The following is a 25,225-nucleotide window of genomic DNA, read 5'->3' as shown; positions in this document are numbered from 1 at the left end:
AGCTGTGTGTGTATGTGTGTGTGTGTATAATGTGTGTATGTGTGTGTGCGTGTATAATGTGTGTGTGTGCGTATAATGTGTGTGTGCGTGTATAATGTGTGTGTATGTGTGTGTGTGCGTGTATAATGTGTGTGTGTATGTATGTGTATGTGCGTGTATAATGTGTGTGTGCGTATGTGTGTGTGTGCGTGTATAATGTGTGTGTGTGCGTATAATGTGTGTATGTGTGTGTGCGCGTGTATAATGTGTGTGCGTGCGTGCGCATAATGTGTGTGTGCGCATATGTGTGTGTGTGTGCGCATATAATGTGGGTGTGCGCATATAATGTGTGTGTGCGCGTGCATGTGTATAATGTGTGTGTATAATGTGTGCGTATAATGTGTGTGTGCGTGTATAATGTGTGTGTGTGTATAATGTGTGTGCGTATAATGTGTGTATGTGTGTGTATGTGTGTGTGCGTATGTGTGTGTATGTGTGTGTGTGTGTGTGTGTATAATGTGTGTGCGTGTATAGTGTGTGCGTGTATAATGCGTGTGTGTGTATAATGTGTGTGTGTGTGCGTAAAATGTGTGTATAATGTGTATGTGTGTGTGTGTGTGTATAATGTGTGTGTGTATATATATAGTGTGTGTGCGAGCGTGCGCCTCTCTGCTGGGGCAATGACATCACAGGAGGAAGTGAGGGGCTGCTCTCACAATCAATGGGGGACTTTTAGTTCTGCATTGAACGTGCCAGGGAGTATGGGATCAACCCCAGATTTGGATTTCGGCGGACCTGGATTATGGATATCACAGGGAATTAAATTTGAAAAGATGGCGTCTATTGTGTTCTAATTTCTATTTTTATGTCTTTTCAGGTTCAACTTTGGTGAACGTCGGGGGACATCTAAATGGATTACTGCGGACCTTTAGCATTTTAATAATTTTGTTAATAAATTGGTCAACGAGGGATGGCGTTGGGGTTTTTTTGTTCTAATAAAATGTATTACTTTCAAATAATGGAATTCGTAATGGGGTGTCTACTAGATACCCACCCATTACTAATACCAGGACTTGATGTCAGCTGGCAATTCACAGCTGTTATCAACCCCATTTATTACCCCGATTGCCACCGCACCAGGGCAACGGGAAGAGCCGGGTCCAGCGCCAGAATTGGAGCATCTATAAGATGCACCACTTCTGGGGCGGCTGCGGGCTGCTATTGTTAGGCTGGAAAGGGCCAAATAATCATGGCCCTTTCCACCCTAATAATATTAGTCTACAGTTGTCTGCTGTTCCTTGGCTGGTTATAGAAAAATGGGGGGACCCCATGCCATTTTTTTTTATTATAAAAGCGTGGGATCCCTTCGATTATTTATAACCCGCCAAGGTACAGCAGATATCTGAGGGTTGCAGCCTGCAGCTTCTGCTGTTCCTGTGCTGTATATGAAAAATGGAGGGGGACCCCATGTCCTTTTTTTTAAAAAAAAAAAACAACATTTTTTTTTTGCTTAATGAGTTGTATTTTTTAATAAAACATGAGTTTTACCATATAGTGTACTGGAAGACTGCCAAAAAAAGCAAATCTGAGATTTTTTTGCAAAAAAATGTTAGTTCACGATTGTTTTTGTAATAATTTAATTTACTATGTTCACTATATGGTAAAACTGATGTGTCGCTATGATGAGTCAGGTCGCTGCGAGTTTGTAGACACCAAACATGTATAGGCTTACTTTATGTAAGAAGTTGATTAATGGATTATTTTTGGCTTCTTGAGCTGACGTTTTTAATGTTAACTTTGCGCAAATGCTACATTTTGATAGCTTGTTTGATAGCCGGAATTTTGCCTACAATTTGATGAAACCAAATAACTTAATTTTTTCATTTTGAATTTTTTGCTGCTACGTCGTCATACACGCACGCACACACACACTATACACATTATACACACACATTATACACACACACAGACACACTATACGCATACACGCACACACATTATACATGCACACACTATACACGCACGCACACTATACACATTATACACACACATTATACACACACACTATACGCATGCGCACACACACACATTATACACGCACACACATTATACACGCACACACATTATACGCACACACACTATACACATTATACACACAATTATACACACACACACTATACGCATACACGCACACACATTATACACGCACACACATTATACACGCACACACATTATACACGCACACACACACATTATACACACACACACTATACACATTATATACACACATACATTATACACACATATATACACATTATACACACACACATACACACACATTATACACACACACACTATACACATTATACACACACATTATACACACACACACATTAGACACACACACACATTATACACACACATTATATACACACACACACATACACATTATACACACACACATTATACATACACACACACTACACACATTATACACACACACACTATACTCACACACACACACACACACACACACACATTATACACACACACTAGACACACACACATACACACACGCATATACACACACACATTATATACACACACACACATTATACACACACACGCACACACACATACACACACACACTATATGCATACACACACACACACACATACACACACACATTATACACACACACATTATACACACACGCATATACACACACACACACACACATTATATACACACACACATTATACACGCACACACACATTATACGCGCACACACAAACACATTATACGCACACACATTATACACGCACGCACACATTATACACGCACACAAGTGCTTTCCTGCAGTGACCTGGAACCCAGAAGGTGAGCCCAGGTCAACGCAGGGGAGCACACACAGCAGTGTGTGTGTGTGTGTGTGTGTGTGTGTGTGTGTGTGTGTGTGTGCGCGTGCGTCTGCTGGGGCAATGACATCATAGGTGCTAGTAATTTCATTCACCTGACCCCGTGAAGACAGTGCCACCCGATATCACTACCTGTGACCGGGTCTCGCAGCACTGCCGTCACGGGGTCATGTGAGTCCATTGTGAACTTACCTCACCTGACCCCTGATGTCGCTGGCAGGCTGCTGTCCTGGTCCGGTGTCCTGAGGCGGCACGTCATCATAGCTACAGCTGATCGCGTCCTTTGATCAGCTGTTCTGCAGTCCTGTTGTGACCGTGCGTGCTCCCGCGGTCACAACGGGATCTGAAGGAGCGAGTGCGCATGCGCCGCCCTCTCATGCAAGGTATTGCAGGGTTCAGAAACATGGCACCGGAGATAAGCGCTATGTGCAGGTGCCAACTCCAGCACCATGTTTCTGAAGATTAGAAATTTACATACAGCCAGAGGGAGGGAGGAACAGGCGGCGCAGGGGGGCGGGGAACACGTGCATAACCCGCCGGGACATCAGGAATGAGGGAGGAACAGGGGGGGGCGGGGAACACGTGCATAACCCGCCCGGACATTAGGAGAGAGGTGCACACGTCAATCAAAAAGTGCACGAAATTTCAAACTTTATAAAGTTGGATTTCACTGACTAAACACCCGAGCTGCACCCTAATGGTATGTACACAATGTGCCTGACAGTGCCAGTACTGCACTGGCTGCACCTTATACATGAAAATCCTGATGTTTGGTTCCCTTTAACAGGCTTTAGTGCATGGCAAGTCAGAAAGCAATCAAACCCAGTGATCACATCAGGGGTGGGAGGGGGATTAGCACTGGGGGGCAGGTGGAACCTCCTCCCTCTGTCAACCATCTAGATATAGCTGTCACTATTGACAACTGCACAAAGACAAACACCAAACCTGGCTGTTGCAGCAGGGTTTCAAGTGTATGTTACAGCTGATGTTCGTGCATATAAATTACAAGTTCTTGCTACTAATACACTGATGCTGGTAGCCGGCTACTAGCATGCCTAATAGTCACTGCACTTTGTATCTCCGAAAGATACAAAAGATTATCGAGCAATAGAATATGGCTTAAGAACAAGTATCCATAATGGTACTAACAAAATAAGGCTCTGTGTACATGTTGAGTTTTTTGCTGTTTTCTTCTAGAGCAAAACCTGCTCTCTTGGCAGATAAAAAGCTGCTTACAAATAGCAGGTATTGCTGCTTTTTTAGCTGTGTTTTTGGTGTGTCATGTGTTTACAGTACATGTTTAAATAAAATAAGACTTTGGGTACTTTTTTTTGTTCAAGGATCGGTTCTTCCTCCAGAGGCGCGGCACTGCAATGGGTGCGGCATGCGCCCCGTCATACGCGAACCTCTTTCTGGGGTCGTGGGAGAGGGAGGTTCTCGGTCACGGGGCCTGCGCCGCCTCCCCAGTTCAGTACTGGCTGAGATATATTGATGACATCCTTATCTTCTGGAGGAAAACCGACCTTGAACTACAGGAGTTTATCACATCCCTTAATTGCAATGATTTAAACATCAGACTCACCTATAAATGGGATCCAGTGGAGGTGGACTTCTTGGATATCAAGGTGACGACTTTGCCTGATCGTACAGTCCAGACTACCATTTTTAGAAAGGAAACCTCTGTAAATAGTCTCCTGCACGCATCATCAGCCCATCTGCCCTCTACAATTAGGGCAATACCAACAGGGCAGTTTTTACGTGCACGGAGAGTATGTTCAACGGATCAATCCTTTGAACAGCAGGCCCTGGATCTCAAAAATCGTTTTAGAGATAGAGGCTATAGCCTCAGGGACATCAAACGTGGCTATAGCAGAGCTAAAACTACACCTAGAGACCAACTCCTGTCATGTAATAAGAACAATAAACAGCAAGATACCACAATTCGGTTAATTTCGACCTACAATAATCAATGGGAGGATATCAGGGGAATAATGTGTAAACATTGGTCAATTCTGAAGACCGAACCATCATTGAGGTCGGTGCTCCCCAGTTTCCCAGCATTGACAGCTCGGAAGAACCGTAATCTAAAAGACTATCTTGTGCATAGTCACTATGCCCCTAAAACTTCCTTTCCTTTTAATGTGGGACCACCTAGGTGGGGATGCTTCCCTTGTGGAACATGCCTATCATGTCATAACATTGAAAGGACAAAAACTTGTGTGTCGGCGGATGGGAAGAGGAGCTTTGAGATCAGGCACTTCATTAATTGCAGCACCGAGTATGTGATCTACGCAGCCGGATGCGGATGTGGACTGACATACGTGGGATTAACATCTAGGCAATTCCGCATCCGGGTGCGTGAGCATGTCAAGGACATCATTGCTGCAAGAGAGGTGTCTGATCTCGAGGCCCTCAAAACCATCCCCCGACACATCAAACTACATCATGCCTGCGACCCCTCCTCCTTGAAAGTGAGAGGGATTGACAGACTTAAACTAGGGATAAGAGGTGGTAATCATGAAAAAGCGCTGGCTAAACTCTAATGCCGCTGGATTGTAACATTAGAAACAATGACACCATCTGGCCTAAATGAAAAATTATCTTTCTCTATCGTTTCATTGGGGGACACAGGACCATGGGTTATGCTGCTGTCACTAGGAGGCTGACACTAAGTAAACAGAAAAAGTTAGCCCCTCCCCAGCAGTATAACCCCTGAGCCGGAGGCGGGCTCAATCAGTTTTTTGCTTAGTGTCGTAGGAGGCTGATGTGGGCCGACTGGGCCCCCTTCAGCCACTTGATTTTTTGCGTATTTTTTTCATTTTTTCTCATCTGTGGTATTTCTCTGTTTCTGCAGGTATCGTTACTTCTCTACCTCAGCCTTTCGCAGCCCATGTGGGTACCACTCCCCAGGGTCGCAGAGGTTTGAGTTTTCGGGCCCTCTCCCCCGTCCATTCCCGCGGTACCACTCCCGGGTTTGTTCGCGTTGGGCAGAACCTTCCTGGGCACACCCTATCCACCCTGCGGCACCACCCCAAAGGGCGCAAGGGGCTCGGCAATAGGGACTGGACCTGCCGCAGCGCGTCTGGATCTTAGAATGGGGCCCGCAGCGCTGCTACAGTTACAGAGGGGCTTCCACCCTCCACCGGCGTCCACCTCCCTGCCTTCTTCAGCCTGCTTCCTGGTGCCCGCAGCCATCCCTTCGGTGAGCGGAGCACACAGGAACATGTGCAGAGTCTCACCCCTGCACACTGGACAGCGCGCCGCGGATCAGGTAGGACACCCTCTCCTACCTTCTCCCCCTCGGGCGGCTGCTAAAATTTAGGCCCCGGTCTGGGCCTAGTCGCCTGGCACCCCGGCCACGTCCGCGGAGCTCCCTGCCGACATCCGAGGTCGGGTGGATCCGCATCGCTGCTGCGCCGCCGCCGCTTCGTGGGTGGGTCCGCCGGCGCTGCCTCAGCCCGCGGCGGCAGCTTCAAAATTTAGTCCCCGGCTTCGGCCCTGTCTTCGGCGTCCCAGGCCCGCCTCCCGCGCAGCGCTATTGGCCGCCAGCCTCTTCGTCTCCGCCCTCCGCTCTGCCCCAGGCATCACTAGGGGGGTGGTGGATAGTTTTTCCCGCTCTCTTCGGTCCGCCTCCAGCCCCCTCAGCGTCCATTTTAAATAAAAAAAAAAAATAAAGGGATTATGGCAGACTCCTGGTCTGCGGATTGCTGAGGCTGCAGCAACCCTTATCAGGAAAAATAGACCCAAAATAGCCACAATCATTTAACGATAGTGGGTTTTTATTTATCATGGGTTGAGTTATTACAATATATGTAGATTGAGTTTATTAACTCTTACAGGTCTCAGCTTGAGATATGTTATTTTGGACCGGTAAGCTCAGGTCTACGTTTCCCTCAATTGTGTCTTACCCCAAATGATGTCAGATGGGTGTTTTACAACTACCGCAGCCACTGGCACTGCACGCCCCTGCTCCCCGCCCCTGCCGGATGGTTAGCGCCTGTCTCTGGCCATAAATCCCCTCGCTGGCGTTCCTCGGGTTGGTGCGCATGCGCTACGTCCCTGGCCGACGCTCTGTCAGATCATCCACAGGACTGGCGCAATCCCATCGGGGAGGTGAGTCCCATACCATGGACCTTTTCCTCTGCCGGAAGCGGACCCGCCAGGTCTCGTCTTCTGCGGCCCCCCAGGTTTCACCTTAATCCCCAGGTCCAGACTGCCTTTCCTCCGGTAGCCTTTCGACCTCTCGGGTGATGGCCCAGGCGTTCCACCTCTGCTGGACTCCGAGCAGGACCTGGATGTTTTGGCGCATGACGAATAGCCTGCTAGAAATGGTGAGTCAAGCCGTAAGGCTACGGACAGCCCTCTTCTCTCCGTGCACGCAGGTCTCCTTTAAGACATTTGGAGCGGACCCTTGATGTATCAGGGGACATCCAGAGTTCGCCGAGTTACCGCGTGATCACTGACAACAACCAGACACGACGTTTACCAGCGGTAAGTCTTGTCATTATCATTATTCCTTTCTCCAAAGGGGTTTCGGAGAGAATGGGCATGCTACACTGGAGTCGCTGATTGATCACAAACAACAACCAGACACGGCGTTTACCAGCGGTAAGTCATGTTATTGTCATTATCATTCTCCCAAAGGGCTCCGGAGAGAGGGGGCATGCCACCTTGGAGAGACGAATGTGGCGGGCCCCTGCGGTTTACAGGGGACATCCAGAGTTCGCCGTGCTGACTGCGTGAACATGGATATTTCCCGGACACGACGTTTACCAGTGGTTGGTCCCTTTATTTGTCATTACCCCTTCTCGAAGGGGGCTCCGAAAGGAAGGGGCACGCTACCCTGTAATCGACCCGCCTGTGTTCCTTCTGGCTTCTCGTCCCTAACGTGACGCTCCGCAGGGACTCCGCGGACACCATACGCGGCGGACCACGTTCCACCTATGCCGACCCTGGACTGGTTATCATCTTCGGTGAGTACCCTCTTTTCACAGACCTGGTGTCTGACTGCTGCTCGGCCTGAGCCTCTAGCATCAGTGTGTACACCCGTCGAGACCTCTGACTCAGGATTAGGAACGTGGAATCGACATCTAAGGAGTCGCTGACTCCCCTTCCGACTTTAGGTGAACGCCCCTTCGGAGAGGGGCGGGTCCAGTTGCTCCCCTAGGCTACGTCAGGGTAGAGTACATCTCTCCCCTAGGCTACGTAAGGGAAGAGTACATCTCTTTCCCGGCATCGGCCCAGACGCATCAGGATCGTCCCCTCACCGCTAAGTCCCAGTCCGTTCACGCCGCACCCGTCAGGGCACCTCTATCCCTCCAACAGTCCCTCCGCCTCGCGTGACAGTGGACCGTTCCAGTTTTTTAAGAGTGCTTGCAGGGATCACTGTCCCTGCGCATCCTACTCTACAGGGCTGCTAGGTTCACTCCACCCAGAAACGACCTGGAGGACCAGAGTTCTCCCTTCAAGGGCCCTCGCCTTGAGGTTTAGACCGTCATCATCACTTTTTCGCTACTAAGGTAGCTGAGCTACCGGAGGGAGTCCTCTCAGACCCCGACCCGGTAGATCATCCCTTAGGCACGGTATTCGAGCCCGTCCAAGGATAGCTACTCCTCACGCAGGAGTAGTTTTCTTCCTGGCACAGAGTCCCGCGTACCCTTTGCCATCCGCGCCCGTTTTTCCATCGGTTTTTGCTATGCGAGTCCTCGGCAGTCTGTGGTGGTAATAGCGGTGGTGCACTTACCAGATTTCATCCTTGACTCTCCAGCGGACCACACTGAAGAACGGAGTCAGGAAGGTTCCGTCTTCGCGGGTGACCCGCCAATCCCCTCCTAGCGGACCAGTTTTCACAACCGTCCCTTGGGAAGCTCCCCTTTCCTCCTCCGGAGGATGTTATCAACCGTCACCAGTCTCCCGTGCTAGGGTATCCTACTCCACCATTCCTCGGCACGGTCCCGAGGGACACCCCTAGGGCATTCTCTCCTCTTCAACATTCCGGAAATCAGAGCCCTCCGGTTAGCCCGGTTTACAATTTCTTCTCTGGGTCGGGGTGGCCCATTCCGGTTCCAGTCGGACCATGCCACAGCGGTGACGTGCATCATCCTCCAGGGAGACGCAGGGAGTGTCATGGCAAGGGAAGAAGCCTAGAAGATCTTGCTCTGGGACGGGTCTCTTCACTCGCTAATCTCGGCACCACATCCCTAGCGTGGACGTTTGGACGGCCGATTTTCTCGGCAGGAAGGACCTCGCTTAGGCAAATGGCTCCTCAACAGGGAAGTCACCAGCCAGATCTCCGGCGAAGGAAGATCTCCAGTCGTGGACCTATTGGTCTTCTGATCCAACTTTCAAGTCTTCCGATCCAACTTTCAAGGCAATGGTGCATCGAGGGTGCCACCTGCTCTGGACTAGGTGACGACGCCCTCGACCGGTCGTGAAGCCTGTTCAGGCTCTCGTGCATCTTCCCGCGGCTTCCCATGATCTCGAGGGTTCTCAAGATGGACCAAGGCAGAAAATGGCTCTGGAGTGGCCAAGGCGAGCATAGTTCACATAACTTACTCAACTCCTCGCAGATGCCCCGTGGCTCCTTCCAGACCGCCCACTTCTTCCGTGTCGGGGCCCCTCTCTTCTACCAGGACTCAGAAGTCCCAAGTTCAACGGCCTCACCAGTGGATCCCGGGTGCTGGCTCGGTCAGGTCGGTTGACAAGAAGATTGCAGACAATGATGAGGGCCGGGAATCCAGTTTCCTCGAGAATTTATTTCCACTTGCAAAGAGCTCCCCCGGTGGTCTGAGGAGCACATCTTCCCTTCTCCTCTCTCTCCCTCCCCTCCTTCTTGCTGGCATTCTTCCAGTCAGATCTGGATGCGGCCCTCTCGCGCGTCCCTGTATCGACCAGGTGTCTGCTCGATTTGTTTCGGGTTTTCGGAGTCCTCTCACTTCTCGTCCTTCGATCACGGCCTTCACTCAGAGAAGCGTCCATCTGGCTCGGCGGTATCTTCGTTCACTAGAAACGTGGGACCTTAATCCAGTGATGGGTTCGCTTCAAGGTACCCTTTTTCCCTGCTCCCACCTGTTTTGATAGGTGGGCTCCTCGTGGCCATCTTTTGGTTACAGACGGCATCAGGGCGGACAGCCCTCTTGTCGTTTTTTTTCTCCCCTTTTCCGGCTCCTCTAGCAGGACAAGGGGGGGGCTCCAGCCAGAACCCTTCGTTTCTGTCCAAGGCAGCTCGCTGTTCCTTCCAGAAGAGGAGTTTAGTTCTCTCAGCCTGAAAGGGGGCCTAGTTCGTTCCAGAGCTGGTACGAGCCCTCAGTCTTTTATGTCTGTAGGACACCACTTTTCGGTTAGAGCGACAGTCAGTCCATCCTTCCACCCGTTCCCAAGAGGCGTATGCCGATGCCAAGGGCCAGAATTTCACATGGATCCATTCCTCCATATGTTTAGACTATCGCATGAAGGACGGACTTCCGCTGCGGTCTACCGAGCAAGGGGTACCCCTTGGACGATTGGACTTCAGACGTTGACCGACCAGGTCCCCTGGGCCGCCATCTGATCTAGTCGGCATACCTTTACAAGTTTCTACCAGGGTCACACCCAAGCTTCGGCAGAGCCCAGTCTTGGCGTAAGGTTTGCGGGCGGCAGTGGCACACCTGTATCAAGGTAGGTGCTTGTAGGTCTGGGTCAAGCCCGACAGGGGGAAGCGGCTCCTTCCTATCTCTGGTGATGGTTCTCTTCCCACCCAGGGACTGCTTTTGGACGTCCCATGGTCCTGTGTCCCCCAATGAAACGATAGAGAAAGAAGGATTTTTGTGTACTCACCGTAAAATCTCTTTCTCTGAGTCTTCATTAGGGGACACAGCACCCACCCTGCTTGTGTTTTTTGTTATATATTACCTGCCTGTTACCCCAGTGGCCATATTCCCAGGCCACTGGTCACACGACTAATGGTCATAGTTTTTACCTTGTTTTATCCAGGATTGTTTGGTTCTCCTCCTACTGCTTGTGCACTAAACTGATTGAGCCGGCCTCCGGCTCAGGGGTTATACTGCTGGGGAGGAGCTAACTTTTTCTGTTTACTTAGTGTCAGCCTCCTAGTGACAGCAGCATAACCCATGGTCCTGTGTCCCCCAATGAAGACTCAGAGAAAGAGATTTTACGGTGAGTACACAAAAATCCTTCTTTTGCCCCTTTCTTGTAAAATTTATACAAAAATATCAGTAATAATCTCTTCTCTCCTCTGTTTTTAATGGTGTGTTTTTTGTATTTGGTTTTAACTCTCTCTCTATTTTCTATTTATTGTTAGTTTTTCCATGTCATACATGATCAAGAGGGATCTCTATTTCTTTTGGCTTTTTCGAAACATCTCATTGGGATATATGATATTCGGCTCTGATTACAAGCATGAAATATGAGGACATATTCGCCTGAAAAATCATGATACTCTTTCTACACATGTACCGGACGCTTTTTTGAATCAATACCAATTATATTCTCCATATTGTTCTGTTTGGCCGGGATTCGGCCTGCTGCGGACTTTGATTCCACTTCCACATTAGTTTGGGTGGATCGCGGCTCGCATCATGCCGGATCCCTGCTAGCGACTGTCCTCTCTTTATATATACATGTAGCTGATGCTATAAATGATTGCAATTTGGTTGTGGAAATATTAATTTAAAAAAAAAAATTCTGTAACAATCATGATATTTCTTCATATTTATATATATACTAGAAGGTGGCCCGATTCTAAAGCATCGGGTATTCTAGAATTTACGTATTGTGTAGTTAATGTATGATTTTTGTTACGTATATATATATAGATGTTGTTGTGTGTAGTTGCCAAGTGTTTGTGTAGGGCGCTGTAAATGTTCTGGGTGTTGTCTGGGTGTGGGGGGGGTGTGAGAGTGGTGTTGTATGTGTGTTGTGTGTTGCATTGTTTGTGGAGCGCTGTGTGTCTGTAGCGTTGTGTGTGTGTGTGGCACTGTGTGTGTTGCACGGTTTGTGTGGGTGTGTGTGTAGGCATGTGTGTGTGGGTGTGTGTGTGTGTTTTGGGGGGAGGTATGTTTTGTGCAATGTGTGTTGCGCGGTATGTGCATATATTTGTGTGTGCCGCGGTGTTTGTGTGTTGTGTGTGTGCGGCACTGTCTGTGTGTGTGGGTGTTTGTGTGGGGCGGTGTTTGTGGTTCCCAGTGTGTTTGTGGTGTGTTCTGCGGTGCGTGTGTGGCAGTGTGTGTGTGTTTTGGGGGGAGGTGTGCACCCCCCATCGTGGTCGACCCCCCATGCTGCACCCCCCATCGTGCTCCTTCCCCCATGCTGCGCATCCCCCATCGTGCTCCATCTCCCATGCTGCGCACCCCCCATCGTGCTCCATCCCCCATGTTTCGCACCCCCCATCGTGCTCCATCCCCCATCGTGTTCCATCCCCCATGCTGCGCACCCCCCATCGTGTTTCATCCCCCCATTCTGGGCACCCCCCATCGTGGTCCACCCCCCATCGTGCTCCATCCCCCATGCTGCACCCCCCATCGTGCTCCATCACCCATGCTGCGCACCCCCCATCGTGTTTCATCCCCCCATTTTGGGCACCCTCCATCGTGCTCCATCCCCCATGCTGCACCCCCCATCGTGCTCCATCCCCCATGTTGCACCACCCATCGTGCTCCATCCCCCATGCTGCACCCCCCATCGTGCTCCATCCCCCATCGTGCTCCATCCCCCATGCTGCGCACCCCCCCATCGTGTTTCAACCCCCCATTCTGGGCACCCCCCATCGTGGTCCACCCCCCATGCTGCACCCCCCATCGTGCTCCATCCCCCATGCTGCACCCCCCCCCATCGTGCTCCATCCCCCATGCTGCACCCCCCATCGTGCTCCATCCCCCATGCTGCACCCCCCATCGTGCTCCATCCCCCATGCTGCACTCCCCATCGTGCTCCATCCCCCATGCAGTGCACCCCCCATCGTGCTCCATCCTCCATGCTGTGCACCCCCCATCGTGTTTCATCCCCCCATTCTGGGCACCCCCCATCGTGGTCCACCCCCCATGCTGCACCCCCCATCGTGCTCCATCCCCCATGCTGCACTCCCCATCGTGCTCCATCCCCCATGCTGCGAACCCCTCAGAGAGGAGTATAATAGGAGGATTATAATAGGAGTATAATGGGAGGAGTAGTCCTGGGGAAAGAGGAGTATAATGGGAGGAGTTGTCCTGGGGGGGAGGTGTACAGGTGCCAAACGTGTGCGGGGGGCGTGGACGAGCAGGCATAGTGTGAGGGGGTGTGGCCGAGCGGGCATAGTGTGAGGGGGCGTGGCCTAGCGGGCATAGTGTGAGGGGGCGTGGCCTAGTGGGCATAGTGTGAGGGGCGTGACCTAGCGGGCATAGTGTGCGGGGGCGTGGCCTAGCGGGCATCGCATGCGGGGCGTGGCCTAGCGGGAATCGCGTGCGGGGGGCGTGGCCTAGCGGGCATCACGTGTGGGGGCGTGGCTTAGTGGGCATCGCGTGCGGGGGCGTGGCCTAGCGGGCATCGTGTGCGGGGGGAGGGCCTGGCCAAACGGTTAATCCATGCAGGGGGCGGGGCCAGGCCGAGGCGAGCGGCCAATCCATGTGGAGGGGCGGGGCCAGGCCGAGCCCAGCAGCCAATCCGACGGTTGTCACTGTAAGGACACTGTCACGGTGACACAATGTCACTGTGACACAATTTTGGAGCAAGACAGACAGACAGAATAAGGCAATTATATATATAGATTGTATATTTCTTGACACCATTATTCGGCTGGAGTACTGCCTGCTGTGGCCTCCGACCTTGTCCCCAACTGTGGATATGAGTCGTGGACCTCATCATGCTGGATTCCTGTCTTTTGATAATTTCTTCCCTCTTTCTCTAGCTATACATACAGGAAATTGAGGTTACCATTTGCGGTAGTTTGGTGGGGTCTGACCCTTTTATTATTATCTTTTACTTTTCTCTCCCCTCTTTGCCCTCCCTGCGACTGATATGCGGTTTTGATACGAATTTAGGGTGATCTCCATGATGACAAATATATATGTATGCATGGATCGCATACCTGTCGCAGTGTGGGTGGGAGAAGGGTTGTCCCCTCCCTCTCACCGCCATTAGGATTATACACACCGCTCCTGTGCTATCTTTTATATATCTCTGATACCTCAGGGCCTTCCTATTCCTCTCCACACTATTTGCGCTATTCATTAAACTTACTTTTATTCTATATCCCAAATACTATCTGCCCTTCTCAGTGCCCTTTTTAAAGATGTCCGCGCCCACGGCACGCATGCGTGGAGCGGTCTCCTCCTGAGCACTCTGAATCACGGCTTCCTCAACGGGATGAGGCGGGCGCAGTGTGACGACACTGTGTATGCCCGCATCACTTCCGGGAACGGCCCGATGATGGACGCTCTGGACGAGTTTCCGCCCCTCCATGCGGCCTGAATGAGCGATCGGCCTGTCACTCTCCTGGGGCACAGTTAAATAGACCCCTCTTGCCACACACCATGTCGCAGTCCCCTGAGGAAGACTACGAAATGCATTGGGGTGCGGTGACTGTTGGTGTGACTAGACTTCACCATGGGTAAGTAGCTATGCTCCTTTTACTACCTGACATGTGTATTCCCACCAGGACTTTAATTTTAACTACCACATGCCAGGGCTGGCTTTACTTCTATCGCCCAACTGCTTTTTGCTCTGGATTTTTTATCTATTTACCTGTCTTTACCTAAACCTGTAATCTTGGATTATGCTCTATATGTATTTTAAATTTATATTTTTTTGTACTGAATAAAGATCATACTATTGTATTTGAGATGACCCTGTTTGAATCAATTTTTTCAAACTTATGATAGTGGTTATTTATTCCCTCTCAGTCCTCCCAGTCTTTCAAGTGTATGTTATAGCTGAGATCTTGCATATAAATTAAAAGTTCTTGCTACCAATACACTGATGCTGGTAGCCGGCTACTAGCATGCCTAATAATCACTGCACTTTGTATCTCCGAAAGATACAAAAGATTATCGAGCAATAGAATATGGCTTAAGAACAAGTATCCGTAATGGTACAAACAAAATAAGGCTATGTGTACATGTTGGGTTTTTTGCTGTTTTCTTCTAGAGCAAAACCTGCTCTCTTGGCAGGTAAAAAGCTGCTTACAAATAGCAGGTTTTGCTGCTTTTTTAGCTGTGTTTTTGGTGTGTCATGTGTTTACAGATGTACCGCAGAACTTTGAAACTAAAAGATCTTCTACTGGCTAACATGGTACCAAAACCTTTTTCTTTTAACTAAAAATGTGTTTACAATACATGTTTAAATAAAATAAAACTTTGGGTACTCACCGTAAAATCTCTTTCTTGGAGCCTTCATTGGGGGACACTTGGGTGTATGCTTGCTGCCACCAGGAGGCTGACACTATGCAAAAAAAAGGTTAGCTCCTCCACAGCAGTATACACCCACCCACTGGCATTAAGAACTTCAGTTTATGCTTAGTATCCGTAGGAGGCGGATAAACAGGGCTGCTCAGGTTTGGATTGTTAGGTGTTATAAATCTTTTCCCTTTGTCTTTCAGACACAGCTCATTGGGCAACAGGGTGTAATGGTTCATGTTTCCCACCTAGACTGGTAGCACAGTGTGGGGTCCGTCCGCCACTTAGGCTATGTGCCCACGCTGCGGAAAATTTGCGGAATTTGCCATGATTTTTTCGAGGAAATTCCACGGATTTTTCAAAAATCCGCAGTACAGCGACTCCCCAGCCATTTCTATGGCATTTTGTAACTGCTGTGCCCATGCTGCATTTTCCACAGCGGAAATAATGTGAATTTCCCTGCGGAAAAATCTGCAGCATGTGAAATATTCCTGCGTCTTTTTCTGCAGGATCCCATACTTACCTGCCTTGAAAGAAGACAGCAGAGTCACTTCCTCCAGTGCAGAGGAGCGCAGTGGAGCCAGGAGCAGGAAGGAGGAGGTGGGCGGGGCCTGCACGAGCTCCGGTCATGTGAGCTAGTGCAGGCCCGCCCACCTTCTCCGGCAATGTTCAGACAGACACGGCCGGAAAGTGAAGTGCTGCGTGATGGAGGAAAGTATGAACGCCCCGATCATTCTAGTACTTGTTCTGCATTGAGGATACAGTGCCGAAGCCATGGTACTGTATCCTCAATGCAGAATTACCGCAGCATATCCGCAGGACATTCCGCAATAAAACCACAGCATGTAAACAGACAAAGTTGTGCTGCGGTTTTCTGGGAGCTCCTGCGGAATGTCCTGCGGATATAACCTCAGGACACTTTCCCCGTGGGCACATAGCCTTACTGTTGTCTTCTGTGTCTGTCTGACAGGACCCCAGCTCCTCCAACACAGAAGTGTATACTGCTGGGGAGGAGCCAACCTTTTTTTTGCATAGTGTCAGCCTCCTGGTGGCAGCAGGCATACACCCATAGTATCATGTGTCCCCCAATGAAGTGATTAAGAAAGTTAGTTTAAATCATCACAGAAGAAGTGAAAAATGCAGCTCAGTTTTTGCACTCTCATTGCTTTCAAAAGGTCAAAAAAGCTGCAAAAACGCTGGAAGAATTGACACGCTGCTTTTGTAAAAAACAGTTTTCCATTTCAATCAGGAAAAAAATAGCAATTGTGTGTGCATGAGATTTCTGAGATCTCAAAGCTTTTGCTGGTGTTGTAAAAAGTAGTTTTTAATTTGCATAAAACATGCAGAAAAAAAAACTCAAAACCTTTGAACATAGCCTAAGAATTGCAATAAATACCTGATTATATTCACATTCGACAGTTTGCTCCACAGCAGTATTGCTTTCTTCCATTATTAGTATGGGTGGTGCTTCCTCATCACGCACAGGTAGGCTTTCCTCAGTGAGTGAAGCGTTTTTGGATTCAGTCTGTTCTTGAATATGACCTTCATCTTCAACAAGTAATGCATGTAGGCACTGGCTTAAAGTGGGCAATGATCCAAGCTGTGCTTTTAAATCTTCATGCTTATTTTTCACATAATTAAAAATTGAGTTTTCCATCTCGTTTGTCCTATTGTCTTTTCCGGACCAGTAGTTCCATAATGGATGCCAGTTTTTAAAATAGTACTGGAAAACCTCATCAGGACAGGCCGCCTTCAAGTCATTAAGGAGCATCATATACATTTCAGTGGATGACGCTCTAGAAAGACTGACCAGCAGTTCTTTTATTTGAGACTGTTCCATTTGACTTAAGAATGTAATTTTGTTATGCATAAACTCAAACACAAATGGTAAGCAAAGCTTCACAGTGGCATTTGGAAACAGAAGCTTTGCATCCGAATGATTCAGAATATCTGGGTTTAGGGTTAGAAACTTTACTTGTTTGCTCAAATCTGAGTGGACCTGAAGAACAGAGAGCAAAATAAACCTTAAAGCTTCCTGGGATTGCTTCCTTGCAAAACAATAGGCACATTCTTTCCACTGAAAGCGTTCATCTTGGCAAAAAACAGAATACAAATCAAACTCCTGATTGAGACCTGGAAGGAAAGCAACATAAAGATGCTCGGAAAAATGCTGAATCAAATTCTGCATGCCAGTAGTCATAAAAAATATATTTTTCACTGTGAACTTATCATCTAAATAAACAAGTTTTATTTTTACTCCAGGATCAGTGTTAAATAGGGATTCAAGTTCGTCTAAAAATCGTGACTCTTTGCCAAACGGGAAGTGTAAATGAAGAAGTTTTGTCAAATCAGTTCTATCCATAAATTTATCTGAGACATCAGAAGGCTTTTTCTCTGAAAATTCCACAAAGGAAGCAGGTTTTCTTGTAAAACGAGATGGTAGGTCAATTTCTGAATCATGGCTGTGATTGAGGTCAGCTTTTGTGATGATCAGTTTGTCCATCTCTGGGCCCAATCGCAGTTGAATTGTTGCAGGACAACGTTTCCTGTGAAATAAAAAAATTCAAGTTATTCAGGAACCCTTTCTAAAATAACTTTGGCACAATAGATAAACGGTGGGTCTCCATGGATTGTCAAACTCTCTATAGTAAAAATGTTTTTATCCACTGCCTACACATTTCAGAGACTACCCTGACAGGTGCAGTGGTTGCCGCCATATTCATTGCACTGATTTTAACTTAAAGCATATTCGTTGTTTTAATGTTTACTTCATAAATCATTTTTCACATGAAAATAAGCAACTTTGTAATATATCCTATCAGACAAATCTGCTTCTTTCTCCTCCTGGACTGATGTTTCAATCTTAATTCAAGGGTAAAACCTGTAAAATCTTTATTCATGAAGAAACAGAATTTACTGAGATTAAAGAGATAGGAGATGACAGTCACTGGTTCTAATAACTGTCATTTCAGGAGAACGGTCTGTGTCTGCCTCCAACTATTTCCTCCCCATTTCATAGCTTACAGCAAAATGTCTGTCTGCCTTTATCTCTTCTCTTCTCATTTCAGGAAGGCTTGCAGCAGGATGTCTGTGTCTGCCTCTAAAGGCCCCGTCACACACAGAGATAAATCTTTGGCAGATCTGTGGTTGCAGTGAAATCGTGAACATATTGTTCCATTTGTACACAGCCACAAACCTGGCACTGATTGTCCACAATTTCACTGCAACCACAGATCTACCACAGATTTATCTCTGTGTGTGACAGGGCCTTTAGGCTATGTGCCCACGGGGACAGTGTCCTGCGAATATATCCGTGGGACATTTCGCAGGAGCTCCCAGGAAACAGCACCACAACTTTTGTCTGTTTCCATGCTGCGGAATGTCCTGTGGATATAGTGCGGGCATTCTGCATTGAGGATACAGTACCATGGCATCGGCACTGCATCCTCAATGCAGAACAAGTGCTGGAGTGATCGGGAGTTCATACTCACCTCCATCACGCAGCACCTCGCTTTCCTGCAGCCGGGTCACTCTGTCAGCGTCTGCAGGAGAAGGTGGGCGGGCCTGAACTAGCTCCGGTGGTCACATGACCGGAGCTCGTGCAGGCCCCGCCCACCTCTTCCTTTCTATACCTGGATGGCTGGATCCACAGCGCTCCTGTACACCGGACGGAGAAAGTGACTCCGGTGACGCAGGTAAGTATGTGGGACCCTGCGGAGACATCCGCAGGAATAATTGACATGCTGCTGATTTTTCCGCAGGGAAATCCGCATTATTTCCGCTGCGGAAAAATCCGCAGCGTGGGCACAGCAGTTCCCAAATGCCATAGAAATGGCTGGGGAGTAGCTGTGCTGCAGACTTTTGAAAAATCCGCAGAATTTCCGCGAAACATCCGCGGCAAATTCCGCGCATTTTCCGCAGCGTGGGCACATAGCCTAACTACTCCATCCTAGTTTCCAAAGAACTTGCAGCAGAATATTTGTATTTGGCTCTAAGGCCCTGTGCGCACTAGAAAATTGAATTTTCTTAAGAAAATTCCGCACCCTCTGAAAGATTATCACACTTTTTACCACAATTTGCCGCGGTTTTTTCGCTAATTTTCTGCAGGTTGTTCCCTGCGGTTTTTGAACATTATCTATGGCAAAAACCGCAGGTACCTGCGGAAAAGAAGTGACATGCAATTCTTTTTGCTGCAGAAAACATGCAGCAAAACCTTGTGCGCACAGCATATTTCTTTTACCATAGGTTTTGCTGGGGAAGGACTGCAGCAAGGTTATAAACATTTTCTGCAGCAAAACATGCAGCAAAACCGTGGCAAAAACCGCAGCGTGTGCACTTGGCCTAACTCCTCCCTCCTTGTTTCAGAAGACCTTGCATCAGGATGCCAGTGTCTGTCAATATCTTCTCCCTCCTCAATTCAAGAAAATTAGCAGCAGAATATCAGTGTCTGTCACTAGCTTCTCCCTCCTCAATTCAGGAAACCGTGTAGCAGGATGTCAGTGTCTGTCACTAGCTTCTCCCTCCTCAATTCAAGAAAACGTGCAGCAGGATGTCAGTGTGTCTCTGTCTTCTCCCTCCTCGTTCCAGGAAACCGTGCAGCAGGATATCAGTGTCTGTCACTAGCTTCTCCCTACTCAATTCAGGAAACCGTGTAGCAGGATGTCAGTGTGTCTCTAGCTTCTCCCTCCTCAATTCAGGAAACCGTGCAGCAGGATGTCAGTGTCTCTAGCCCCTCCCTCCTCAATTCAGGAAACCGTGCAGCAGGATGTCAGTGTGTCTCTAGCCCCTCCCTTCTCAATTCAGGAAACCGTGCAGCAGGATGTCTGTGTCTGCCTCTAGCATCTCCCTACTTGTTTCAGGAAACCGTGCAGCAGGATGTCTGTGTCTGCCTCTAGCGTCTATCTACTTGTTTCAGGAAACCGTGCAGCAGGATGTCTGTGTCTGCCTCTAGCGTCTACCTACTTGTTTCAGGAAACCGTGCAGCAGGATGTCAGTGTGTCTCTAGCCCCTCCCTTCTCAATTCAGGAAACCGTACAGCAGGATGTCTGTGTCTGCCTCTAGCTTCTCCCTCCTCGTTTCAGGAAACCAAGCAGCAGGATGTCAGGGTTTGTCTCTAGCTCCGCCTTCCTTATTTCAGAAGACCTTGCAGCAGGATTTTTGTCTGCTTCTAGCAACTTCCTCTTCCTCCCTCTTTCCATAGAAACTTAAGAGCAGAAACTGTCAACTCGCATCTCAAGTTATGTGAAAGTATGTCTTCATTGAATAAATCAGTCCAGGAACAGAAAAAAGCAATTTCTTTGATAAAATATATTACAAAGACGTTTTATATATAACATCTTTGTAATATATTTATATATATATATATATGTATATATATATATATATACACACATATTATATATATATATATATATATATATATATATATATATATATATATATATATATATATATATATATATATATATATAAAATGTTCTAATTATGAAAAAGGACAATTTTGTGTACTCACCGTAAAATGTCTTTCTTGGAGCCTTTCATTGGGGGACACAGACAGTGGGTTATATGTTGTCTCCAGGGGAGGCTTGACACTAGATTTAGAAAAGAGTTAGCTCCTCCTCCCACAGCATATAACCCCGGCTAGGCGGGAACTAGCCCAGTTTGGTGTAAAAGCAGTAGGAAAAGGATAACCAAAACCACAAGGGCGGGAGCTGTGTTCCCCAATGAAAGGCTCCAAGAAAGACATTTTACGGTGAGTACACAAAAATGTCCTTTCCTTTCTCGCCTTTTCATTGGGGGACACAGACAGTGGGACGTCCCAAAGCAGTCCCTGGGTGGGAACTGAACTAACAACAGTGTATAACGTCAGGCTAAGAGCTAACTAACAACTGAACTAACAACAGTGTATAACGTCAGGCTAAGAGCTGAGTAACAACTGCAACAGTAGTGAACTCATATGAAAACATTGTCAGAACCGAGCAGTGGCCACTTATAAATGGGCCACTGCCGCCTGAAGAACTTGTCTTCCAAGAGCAGCATCCGCGGAGGCATGCGTATGCACTCTGTAGAATTTAGTGAACGAGTGCACACTGGACCAGGTAGCGGCCTTGCAAAGTTGGGCTGCCGAAGCCTGATGGTGGATAGCCCAGGAGGCACCCACTGCCCGTGTAGAATGGGCACGCACAGATTGAGGGGGAAAGGCACCTCGTGCCTTGTATGCCTCACAGATGGCAGTCCTGATCCATCGGGAAATCGTGGATTTAGATGCTGGGTTGCCCTTCTTGTGTCCTACTGGGAGGACGAAAAGGGCATAGGATTTGCGCAACGGCGCTGTCCTGGAAATGTAGATCCGCAAAGCCCTGACAAGATCCAGATTGTGAAGGGCTTTCTCAAGGAGTGGACCGGGGCCGGGCAGAAAGACGGCAACACAATGTCCTCGTTCAGGTGGAAAGAGGATACGACCTTCGGAAGGAAGGCAGGGGAAGGCCGAAGAACTACCTTATCATGATGGAATATCAAGTAAGGTGAACGACAGGAAAGAGCTGCCAGTTCGGACACTCGGCTGATAGAGGTGATAGCGACTAAAAAGGCAACTTTCCAAGATAGTCTTTGAAGAGAGATTTCTCTCAGAGGTTCGAAGGGAGGAAGTTGAAGAACTCCCAGAACCAGATTCAGATCCCAGGGATCCAAGGGGTAGCGATAAGGAGGGACCAAATGCGCTACCCCTTGAAGGAAGGTATGGACCTGAGGGCGAGAAGCCAGCTGCTTCTGGAAAAAAATCGACAAGGCAGAAACTTGTCCTTTAAGGGTACTGAGAGCAAGACCCGAATCCAGACCGTCTTGCAGAAAAGCAAGAACGTTAGGGATTGAAAAGGTCAGGGGTGACCGACCATGACGGTCACACCAGGAAAGATAGGTCTTCCAGGTCCTGTGGTAAATGCTGGCGGAGGAAGGCTTCCGAGCATTAAGCATAGTATGAACTACCCTGGAAGAAAACCCCGATCTGGCTAGAATCAGGGATTCAAGCGCCACGCCGTCAAATGCAGCTGTGCCGTATTCTGGTGGAATATTGGCCCTTGCGACAGAAGATCCTGGCGGTCGGGAAGACGCCAGGGAGTGTCGCTGAGAGGTTGGAGGAGCTCTGGGTACCAGGCCCTCCTGGGCCAGTCCGGGGCCACGAGGATCACCGGAATTCCCTCCGCTTTGATTTTCTTGATTACTCTCGGAATGAGAGGAAACGGAGGAAAGATGTAGGGTAGGCGGAACTGCGACCATGGAAAGACTTGAAGATTCTGAAGGGCCAGAAATATGGCTCTGATCTCCAGAACATTGATGTGCAGAGAGCGCTCGGAAGGAGACCAGCGTCCCTGAACAGTGTGGTGGAGAAACACCGCCCCCCAGCCTATCAGGCTGGCATCCGTCGTGACAACCTGCCAGTGGACCGGGCGGAAGGACTTCCCTTGAGATAGGGATGAGACTTGAGTCCACCAGACGAGGGAGCTGAGCGCAGACCGAGACAGGCGGACTGACCGGTCTAGGGAAGCTGGATTCTTGTCCCAGAAGGATAGAAGATCCAGCTGTAGAGGGCGCAGATGGAATTGGGCAAAGGACACGGCTTCCATGACCGCCACCATTTGCCTAACAATCTCATTCCGTTCCGAAGGGATGTGCGAAGGCGAGAGAGGAGGGATTGCGCAGCCCGAATCAGGGAAGCCCTCTTGTCCTCTGGAAGGAAAACCCGGGACTGAGCCGTGTCTATCAGCATACCTAGGAAGGTGATGCGCTGATGGGGAATGAGGGATGACTTGTTGAAATTGACAAGCCACCCTAGCCTTGACAGGGTGTCTAGGCAAATCTGCACGCTTTCTGAGCAAACGTGAGGAGAGCTCCCTTTGACCAGAAGGTCGTCCAAGTAGGGAACGACCAGGATGCCTCTGGGGTGTAAAATGGACATGACGGCCGCCATGACCTTTGTGAAGACCCGAGGCGCAATAGCTAGTCCAAAGGGAAGGGCCCTGAATTGGAAATGACGGTGTCCTACGGCAAAGCGAAGGAACCGTTGATGAGAGACACATATGGGAATGTGTAAATAGGCATCTTGAACGTCTATGGAAGCTAGGAATTCTCCAGGTTCCATGGCGGCTAGCACTGCTCTCAGAGATTCCATTCGGAAAGTACGAATGTGTACGAATTTGTTTAGCCGTTTGAGGTCCAAGATAGGGCGGACAGAGCCATCTTTTTTGGGAACGACAAAAAGGTTTGAATAGAAACCTTTGCCGCGCTGTTCCAGGGGCACTGGAATGATAACGTTTGCCTTTTGTAAAGAAGCTATGGCCTGAATTAAGGCCTGGTTTTGCGTCTTGGACTTTGGGAGACGAGAACACAGGAACCTGGTGGCCGGCAGGGAATGGAAATCGATCTTGTAACCCGAGGTGACGATTTCTCGAACCCAGGCATCGTGAGTGTGTTCTAGTCAGATATCCCGGAAAAGCAGAAGCCGTCCTCCCACAGGAGTCGGATCTGCGGGATACCTGGCGTCATGCTGAGGGAGCCTGTACAGATCGAGGTCCCTTGGATTTGGACTGCTTGGAGTGGGAACGCCAAGAAGAGCCCCTTGAGGGACCGGATCCTTGATCTGAGCGTCGGGACGGTCCTTGGGCCGATGGCTTTTGGGGAGCCGGCCGAAAGGGCCGCCTGCGCCAGGAAGATTTTTTGAAATTTCTGGCTACAGGCCGCTTTTGTGGTAGAATGGTACTTTTACCACCCGTCGCCTCAGATATGAGCTTGTCCAGGGATTCACCAAATAGACGAAGACCCTGGAAGGGAAGTGTGGACAGGGACCTTTTGGAGGCACTGTCCGCATTCCAGATTTTTAGCCACAGAACCCTGCGGGCGAAGACAGCATTGGCTGCCGTTAGGGCTGACCAGCTGGCTGCATCTAGAAAGCCGTGAAGAAGATAATTAGAGGCGAGAGAGAACAAATCAAGAATCTCAAGAGCCTCCGGAGGAATATTGCAAGGGCGGAGCAACTTGCGCAAGTTCCTACTCCACACGCTCATAGCTCTAGCCACCCATGTTATGGCAAACAGGGGGCGGAGAGAGGAGCCCGAAGCCTGAAAAATAGATTTGACCGCAGCATCAACTGCGCGGTCAGACGAGTCCTTGAGAGACGCGTTGTCTGAAACAGACATAACCGTGTGTTTAGCCAGTCTGGATACTGGCGGATCCACAACGGGGGGTACCGACGACCAGGGCTTAACCATTTCCGGGGGAAAGGGATAAGTGAATGAAGAGGAGGATTTTTTATTAAACCTCCTATCAGGGTGATCCCACCGTTTAGATACGATTTGATGAAAAATCGGACCCTGGGCAAAGGACTTAGGCGGCTTCTTGGCTCACTTGATTGCCGACTGAGAAGTCGGGTCCGAGGGCTGATCAGAAATCGACAGAGAGTGATTGACAGCCGCTATCAGAGTGTCTTCCATATGCCTAGACTCAGAAGGGACATCTGAATCAGAGTCAGAGTCTCGGGAATCGTGACTACTAAAAGTCACGGAGTCTGAGTCAGACTGACCATCGTGTGAGTCAGATGAGGCGGAGCGGACGCAAGGCGCCTTTTGGAGACAGCCTTTTTACGTACTGGGGATGATATACCAGACGAAGGCGGGCTCCTCTGAGGGAGCTGAGCCGGGGGGAGGCTGTGGGAGCCTGTGGAAGGCTGAGATATCTGAGCGGCCAGGTCATCTAACCTTTTAGACATCAGAAGAGCCCATGCAGGGATAGCCTCGTCAGATGGGGGTGCTGCCTGAATGGCGGCCGGGGCTGAACCCACAGATTGCACGATCCCCTGGTCCGGCAACGCCTGTTGTGACATTGTAGTAGGTGCATCGCAGCCTCGGCAGAGTGGATAGCTTCGCCCATTGGGAAACGAGCTGCCACAGGTGGTGCAAGCATAGTACAGG

At 49.1% G+C, this 25,225-nt stretch overlaps 1 protein-coding gene across 2 annotated transcripts in view; it reads right to left on the bottom strand.

Annotated features, from left to right (window-relative positions):
* Window positions 1-25,225, bottom strand: part of ZSWIM9 (zinc finger SWIM-type containing 9) — a 215,793-nt gene that overhangs the window by 96,332 nt on the left and 94,236 nt on the right. For both annotated transcript variants that reach the window (XM_075327598.1, XM_075327599.1), the window contains exon 5: window positions 16,660-17,809. In XM_075327598.1, coding sequence (XP_075183713.1) covers window positions 16,660-17,809 — 1,150 coding nt within the window. The remainder of the gene's footprint in view (window positions 1-16,659; window positions 17,810-25,225) is intronic.

Source organism: Anomaloglossus baeobatrachus, chromosome 11 (genome assembly GCF_048569485.1).
Source record: "Anomaloglossus baeobatrachus isolate aAnoBae1 chromosome 11, aAnoBae1.hap1, whole genome shotgun sequence".
Lineage (NCBI taxonomy): Eukaryota > Metazoa > Chordata > Amphibia > Anura > Aromobatidae > Anomaloglossus > Anomaloglossus baeobatrachus.
This window is presented reverse-complemented; position numbering and strand designations above follow the sequence as displayed.